This window comes from Oncorhynchus masou, chromosome 9 (assembly GCF_036934945.1).
Source record: "Oncorhynchus masou masou isolate Uvic2021 chromosome 9, UVic_Omas_1.1, whole genome shotgun sequence".
Classification (NCBI taxonomy): Eukaryota; Metazoa; Chordata; class Actinopteri; order Salmoniformes; family Salmonidae; genus Oncorhynchus; species Oncorhynchus masou.
The window spans coordinates 79,709,185-79,717,525 of NC_088220.1; the positions used below are offsets into that span (position 1 = coordinate 79,709,185).

The 8,341-nt window shown below is 47.3% G+C and overlaps 1 protein-coding gene across 1 annotated transcript; it reads left to right on the forward strand.

Annotated features, from left to right (window-relative positions):
- Nucleotides 1-1,640: 1,640 nt before the first annotated feature.
- Nucleotides 1,641-8,011, forward strand: LOC135546657 (dipeptidyl peptidase 1-like). The gene is made up of 8 exons (XM_064975255.1): nucleotides 1,641-1,965; nucleotides 2,228-2,373; nucleotides 3,430-3,590; nucleotides 4,691-4,846; nucleotides 5,680-5,798; nucleotides 6,549-6,680; nucleotides 6,779-7,011; nucleotides 7,124-8,011. Exons 1-8 carry the CDS (start codon nucleotides 1,806-1,808, stop codon nucleotides 7,388-7,390), a joined length of 1,374 nt encoding a protein of 457 aa, XP_064831327.1. The 5' UTR covers nucleotides 1,641-1,805; the 3' UTR covers nucleotides 7,391-8,011.
- Nucleotides 8,012-8,341: the final 330 nt, after the last annotated feature.

Consider the following 8,341-nt stretch of genomic DNA (forward strand, 5'->3'; position numbering starts at 1 on the left):
CACTGTCAACCAAGAGTCAAGACTACATTACCCAGCCCCCAACACTGTCACCCAAGAGTCAAGACTACATTACCCATCCCCCAACACTGTCAACCAAGAGTCAAGACTACATTACCCAGCCCCCAACACTGTCACCCAAGAGTCAAGACTAAACCAATCCACCTTTGTGGTGTGCAGACTGGTTTTATATTATTCTTAACCATTTCAAAACAAACCAGGGAAAAAAATGCAACAATACGCCTGTGAAACTACGTATAAATACACAGTTTTATGAATGATTTGTGGTTTATTTGGTACCATTTCATAGTGTGACTGATTTTGCTAATTGCATTAGTACTGTACAAAGTTAAAGGTGAGCTATTTGATAGACTCCCCCTTCCTCTGGCTTCCAGTGGGGAGACCTGAGGTCAACCTACCCCCGCCCCCCTCCCCATCTCATACTTCTGAGTGGGAGACCTTCCCAAGCAGTGGCCTGCCGAGCTCACAAACTAGAATCAGGGCGCCCACAAGGTTAATTGACCCAGAGTCCCACACGGTGACATGATATCATTGACATGATGTGCAAATGAGCAATAGAAAACTGATCGCGCAAATGTCTCCATTCCCTAATTTTTTTGTGTGGGCGCCCCGTGCCGCCTCCGGCATTATGCCACCCTGGGTGCCTGCCCATGTCGCCAATATCTAAATCTGCCACTGCTCAAAAGGTTCTACAGCTGCACCATCGAGAGCAACCTGACTGGTTGCATCACTGCCTTGTATGGTAACTGCTCGGCCTCTGACCGCAAGGCACTACAGAGGGTAGAGCGTACAGCCCAGTACATCGCTGGGGCCAAGCTAACTGCCATCCAGGACCTCTACACCAGGCATTGTCAGAGGAAGACCCAAAAAATTGTCAAGACTCCAGCCACCCTAGTCAGACTGATCTCTCTGCTAGCGCACGGCTAGCGGTACCAGAGCGCCAAGTCTAGATACAAGATGCTTTTAAACAGCTTCTACCTCCAAGCCATAAGACTCCTGAATATTTAATAAAATGACTACCCAGACTATTTGCAATCCCCCCCCTCTTTTACACCACTGCTACTCTGTTGTTATCATATATGCATAGCCACTTTAATAATTCTACCTACATGTACATATTACCTCAACTAACCGGTGCCCCCACACATTGACTCTGTACCAGTACCCCCCTGTATATTGTCTCACTATTGTTATTTTACTGCTGCTCTTTAATTACTTGTTACTTTTATTTCTTATACTTACTCATATTCTTTATTTAACTGCATTGTTTGTTAGGGGCTCGTAAGTAAGCATTTCACTGTAAAGTCTACACCTGTTGTATTCGGCGCATGTGACAGATTAAATTTAATTTGAACCCTAAATTTAACCCTAACCTTAATCCTTAGAAACTCAGCAAAAAAAATAAACGTCCTCTCACTGTCAACTGCGTTCATTTTCAGCAAACTTAACATGTGTACATATTTGTATGAACATAACCAGATTCAACAACTGAGACATAAACTGTTCACCCTCGGATCCAACAATTCCCAGACGTGCTCAATGGAATTGAGATCCGTCAGCAAGACGCAGCGAGAAAATCACTGCAGCAAGACGCAGCGACTCACGTGAGCAGCTAGTGGGTCATATGACCGAGGGGAAAGTTCCTTCTGATTGTACAAAAGCGCAGAGGACGTTACACAAACCCGTCTCCCAGGTGCATCGAAGTACGGGGAAATATAGTCTACATTTTTCTAGTTGTGCTTATACGTAAACTCAAATATCTGCAAACAGGAGCGTGGTGTGACGCGATGAAGGTGAGCGGTGTGTTGTTGTGTGTGTTCCTGCTCTGGGTGGAGGGCTCCCAGGCTGATACCCCGGCCAACTGCACATATGAAGACCTGTTGGGCTCCTGGGTGTTCCAAGTGTCGAAGGGGGGACAAGGCAAAGGCATCAACTGCTCTATGATGGGTAAGAGCTGGAAATACGGAATGACCTCACGCATTAAGCAATCAAGGAGGCTATGTAACAAACTTTTAATTGGTTCAAGTGTTAACTTGACCCGGTAGTCTATTGCCTTAGTTTGTAGGCTATTGATTTAGCTTTTGTATCATTATTACAACTTTCACCTCTGCCCAATGTTACAATGTCTACCCCGTATTAATTTGCAATACAGAAGAAGCTCACATTTGAATTGAGAAGTAATTACCAAAATGTCTCTGTTTTTAAAAAGACACCATTGATAAGTCAATAACGGTGCGCCTGGAGAAGCTGTCTGTGGTGGTGGACGACCTGGGGAACACGGGATTCTTCACCCTCATCTACAATCAGGGCTTTGAGGTTGTCCTCAACGACTACAAGTGGTTTGGCTTCTTCAAGGCAGGTTTAAGCTCTCACTTGTTTCATTCAGGGTTCCACGTTAGTCTAACAGTAGCATACTACGATCTCAAGAGGTCTGGAACATTTTTGGTGGATAAGAAATTACATTTAATCTCCAGCCTGTAGGCTACAGAAAAGACCACATCCTTGTTCCACCATATTCTATCTGCTACAGGATTGTTGATGGGACGTTGACGTGCTGCACAGATGTTTCTATAGCAGCTTCCTGGAGAGGCATGCTGGGAATGGACAAGCAAAATATTTTACATCTTTGTCTTTGACAGGACTGGATTATCAAAGTGTGGCATCAGCTCTCATGTAAAAAGCCCATAAGCCTGGTTGAGAGGAACTGTCATTGTTTTGGGGCAGAATTGTGATGTTTTATGTGTTAAAGGTGCATCTTGGTCAGTTGAGCTCAGTCAATGCCATCAATATTCCGCCTGATGAGCGGGCCGGCCGCGATAGAAGTCCTCCTACCTTGTAGCCTTGTTCATTCAGTTTCAGACACATGGCTGGTCACCTTCCTGTTATTGCAGGGTTGGTGGTTCAATCACTAATCTGACTTTTACATCTCAGTTGCTACATTTGATATATTCAGGCTTGTGTTTCAAAGATACTTTCAGTGTTGATACTTTTTCATTCGGGGTGTTATTTCGTTTGCCTTTTTCACGTGACTTCCTTGTGACTATCAGGGGAATTGTTCAGTGTTGTCCCTCCTACATGGTTTAGCTGATGTCTGAACGTCACTTGTACTTCCTTATTGAAACCGTCTGGACTTGTTTCAGCACAGTGACACACCACATGCTTCACTGGAAAAGCCCGTTGTTAGTTACTCATTGCTGCTGTTCACAACGCCACACTGTCTGCTCACTCTCTCAAATTGAAAGCGGTTATCAGGGTAACTGCCACATCCACTTGCATAAAACATCACTGACTTGTAGCTCTTGTTTTTTAATCTCTAACTCGGGCCATAAAGATTCAATATGTGATCGTCCTCTTTCTACACAACACACAGGGACGCCTCGTACAGACTGCTTTTTCTCCTCTCTGTTCCAGTATTCTGAGCAGGGCTCTGAGGTGACCAGCTACTGTGACCAGACTCTGCCAGGCTGGGTCCATGATTCTCTGGGGAACAACTGGGCCTGCTTCACTGCCAAGAGGGTTGTCCCAACACCCCCTCGCTCCATAGACACACACCGCTACCATCCCAATTACCTGTGAGTAGCCTCAGGGTTTTATAGCAGGCTTGACACTCTGTGCCCAGTAATAATGCTCTCCAATAGTCACCTGTGTTTTCACATTAAAGTCCTATAATTGGCTAGAAGGCTATTTTCATCCATGGTCCCATTTTAGTGTGAGCATTGCTCATATTGAAAAACAAGCAGTCTGCTTAGTTTAGACTCTTTTACGTTGGCTGTCAGTCACTGCTCGTGTGTTGTGTGAGTCATGTGTTCTGGTCTGAGCAGTGCTCTCTCCCTCTGGCTGTTCTAGTGCTCCTGCATTTGTTCATTCTGTTTTCATTCCTTCAGGCTGTGTAGGTCTGTTTACTCCTCTCATGTGGGGTATATGTCAATCAAGTCATTCAAATGTATATTTATAAAGCCTGATTTTTACATCAGCCGATGTCACCAAGTGCTCTACAGAAACCCAGCCTAAAACCCCCAAACAGCAAGCAATGCAGCGGTAGAATAACTCTTTACTTTTCCCCCAGGTTGGTGTAGGTCTGTTTGCTCCTCCCCCGGGTTGGTGTAGGTCTGTTTGCTCCTCTCCCAGGTTGGTGTAGGTCTGTTTGCTCCTCTCCCAGGTTGGTGTAGGTCTGTTTGCTCCTCTCCCAGGTTGGTGTAGGTCTGTTTGCTCCTCCCCCGGGTTGGTGTAGGTCTGTTTGCTCCTCCCCCGGGTTGGTGTAGGTCTGTTTGCTCCTCTCCCGGGTTGGTGTAGGTCTGTTTGCTCCTCTCCCAGGTTGGTGTAGGTCTGTTTGCTCCTCTCCCAGGTTGGTGTAGGTCTGTTTGCTCCTCCCCCAGGTTGGTGTAGGTCTGTTTGCTCCTCTCCCAGGTTAGTGTAGGTCTGTTTGCTCCTCTCCCAGGTTGGTGTAGGTCTGTTTACTCCTCCCTCTCCCAGGTTGGTGTAGGTCTGTTTACTCCTCCCTCTCCCAGGTTGGTGTAGGTCTGTTTGCTCCTCTCCCAGGTTGGTGTAGGTCTGTTTGCTCCTCCCCCAGGTTGGTGTAGGTCTGTTTGCTCCTCCCCCAGGTTGGTGTCGGTCTGTTTGCTCCTCCCCCAGGTTGGTGTCGGTCTGTTTACTCCTCCCTCCCCTCCCCCAGGTTCCTCCAGAAGTCCTACAAACACAACCTGGACTTCATTGACTCCATCAACGTGGCCCAGAGCTCCTGGAAAGCCATGGCCTACAGCGAACATGAGACCTACACTCTGCAGCAGCTAATGCACAGAGCCGGGGGACCAGCTTCACACATCCCCAGGTACAGTCGCTCACTTGTGACTGTATTGAAACAGGAATTCAATTATTATGAAACTCATTTTGGTGAACTTCACACAAGGAAGAAGCAGGATGAGTCTGTTAGCTGTGAGATTTGTTACTTCTGAAAGAAAAGGGGGACAATCAGGGGTTTAAGTGTGGGGGGGACATCATGTATTATATTTGATCCTGTCAAACACTCCACACAGCCCACCTGACTGCTCGGCGGCGTCCGCATGGTCCTAATGCCCACCTTCGCCTCACTTTGCATCACATTCCAACGATCAAACTGGGAGTGACAAAAGCAATTTCATAATGTGGGAGGGACAGGTCCACAGTGACAGTTGTGCCCCTGGAGAGAATAGCCCTGGCAGATGAGTCCAAGGCCAGAGGGCTCTGTTTTAGGATAATGGGACACGGTCTCTGGCCCCAACTCCTCTAGACTGCTCTGGTATGACGGATAGTAAGAGGCACTCTGTACAAGGGCTTACAAATGCCTGAGGTTTCTTTCTCTCTCAACCCCCAACTGAGTTGTATTTCTCTCCACTCGTTCACTCCCCCTCATGGATTTTAAAGGAATGGTTTGGTGTCAGAAATATGTTGAACTAAGTACAGTCATTACGGTGACACCAATCCATAGTGGGGGGGGGGGGGAGGGGGACTAGTGATCACCTCAGGAGACCGTGGGGTAGAGATCACCTTGGTGGTCAGTAGGTATGAAACAGGACTCAAACTGAGGTAGTACCTAAAAGTGTTCAATAGGAACACTCATTTTGGATTCATTGCAAAACATGCCCATGGTGTACTCTTATTGTATGAGTCTATGCTCCTCCCCAGACGTGTTGGCCCCGCCCCTGTGACATCAACGCTAGCCAAGATGGCGGCCAGCCTCCCTGATCGCTGGGACTGGAGAGATGTCAACGGAGTCAACTACCTCAGTCCTGTCCGCAACCAGGGTAACGCACGCCGGGTCAAATACCTACACTTGTCTATCGTGACTCTTGGCAAAATGTCTCCTCTCACAACCCATGTGTTTAATGTTCAGCCTTTCTGCTGTCTGAGGCTTTAGGAATGTCCTGTACAGGTCACACCGCACCACTGCCTGTCCTAGTTAGAGAACTGCTAAATCAATGTTCCCGTCTCAACCCCACAGATAACATGCTCGTGTAGTGATTGCATCACCCTCCATGCATAGCTGGCTGAGAGGGCAACGGCAGAGCTGGGATTTAGGGGCTCTGTTGAGGGCTTTTAATACCTGTGTGAGGAAGTGGGGCCCTTACTGAAGGCTCTGCATGGTCGACAGTGGCCCTACAGCATTTACTGCAGAACTATTGTGAAGGAAGTGAGTTTGTTTATACAGGATGTACCGCCCCCACCTGTCAACCAATCATGTCAATAGAGCTATACGGAGCCCTCTGCATTGTTACCATTGGAGGCTCGTTGTGGTACGGAGCTTCATTTTGCCTCTGCGTACCTCCGGAGGCTCCACAATTGCGTCACCCTCCATGTGAAGCCTCTGACCACATTTTCGTCTCCAGCATAAATGTGCTTTCAGGATTCATTCCCACAGAACTCCAGTTGCAGGTTAAAGATGATCCACGGACTGCTTGACCGGGTGTCTGGTTCTTAGTGGTGACTGATATTACAGTGAGGTTTTTGATTGGTTGTGACAGTGCAGGGTTTGATTGGTACTCTGTGGGCTCCAGCTTCGTGTGGTAGCTGCTATTCCTTTGCTTTAATGGGAATGTTGGAGGCTCGTGTCCGGCTCCAAACCAACAACACCGAGACTCCCATCTTCAGCCCACAGCAGGTCGTGTCCTGCTCCCAGTACTCCCAAGGTAATGAGCGAATACACTCTGCATAATTGTACCTTAACGGTGTTTGTGTATTCCTCCCAGATCTAAGCCCTCTTACTTCCCCCTCTCCTCCCTCTCAGGTTGTGCCGGTGGTTTCCCCTACCTGATTGGGAAGTACGTCCAGGACTTTGGGATCGTGGAAGAGTCGTGTTATCCGTACGTTGGGACAGATTCCCCGTGTGACGTTCCCGATGGCTGTCTCCGCCACTACACTTCGGACTACAGCTACGTCGGAGGGTTCTACGGAGGCTGCAGCGAGTCTGCCATGATGCTGGAACTGGTCAAGAACGGACCCATGGGGGTGGCCTTTGAGGTGGGACACACACACGTTGGTTTGAGCATTGGCTAGCTCTATGTATAATGGCCAGTATTAGTTTTTCTCAGTCAAAATGGCCAGGTGTCTCCCTCACACTGTTCTCGTCCAGGTGTATCCTGACTTCATGCACTACAAGGAGGGTATCTACCACCACACGGGCCTCCATGACCCCTACAACCCGTTTGAGCTGACCAACCACGCGGTGCTGCTGGTGGGCTACGGCCAATGTCACGTCACGGGTCAGAAGTTCTGGGTGGTGAAGAACAGCTGGGGGACAAAGTGGGGCGAGGAGGGCTTCTTCAGGGTCAGACGGGGGTCTGACGAGTGTGCCATCGAGAGCATCGCTGTGGCATCCAAGCCCATCCCTAAACTGTAGAGGGTCTACGGGGGTAGGAGGGAAAGGGTTCCTCTTTAGTTTTCCCAATTGGAACCTAGCCTGAAGTCTGCAATGGCATATCAATGTAATAGTTTGTAGTTGTGAAGTTTGAAATGGCATATCAATGTAATAGTTTGAAATGGCTGGGACATTGTCAGATAGTTGGTAACTGTAAAAGTGTCCTCAGGCTCGCTAGACAGTCTGATCCTTGCCAGTCGGATGAATATTTGGGATTGATGCCAAAAGGGAACCTGCTATAATGCCCTGTAACTGGGATTTGTAGTTTTATTAGTAGTTAGTCTGGTGATTGATAGGAGGGCAGAGAACCTCTCCTCTTTATCTGTAATCTCAGGGGACACTGTCCTGTGATCTTAAATATCTTCCTTGTTGCTCGTCATCTCTGTCCTGTCTTCTATCTCTGCTGGTGCTGTAAATTGGAGTCTCCTGGGAATGTTCAAAGGGACTGGCTCATGATGTTGGAAGGGATGCAGTATGATTCAATGTTGGTGCCTTTTTTTCCTCACTTCAGAAGTAGTTGCCTCTCATTAGAAATGTCAGTTTTCCAATAAGATCACATTGTCTGCTTATTTGAAAGAAAATAAAAAATATTTTTGAAATCTTTTCAGTGGTGCTGACTTTTATATACTGACTGCTTAAGATTGATGTGTGCATATAACTTCTAATCTCAGCAAGAACAAAAATATCCTCTCACTGTCAACTGCTTTTATTTTAAACAACTTAACATGTGTAAATATTTGTATGAACATAAGATTCAACAACCTGAGACATGAACTGAACAAGTTCCAGGACTTCAGGTACTGTACATAGGATACCCTGCTAATGGTGTGTGTGCTTATAAAGACGGATGTTTCTGTGATAAAGGGGGACTAACATTCTCTCTTCCAGAATACACTTACAGGTACAGCCTGGGGGTGGGGCTTCCTAAGATTC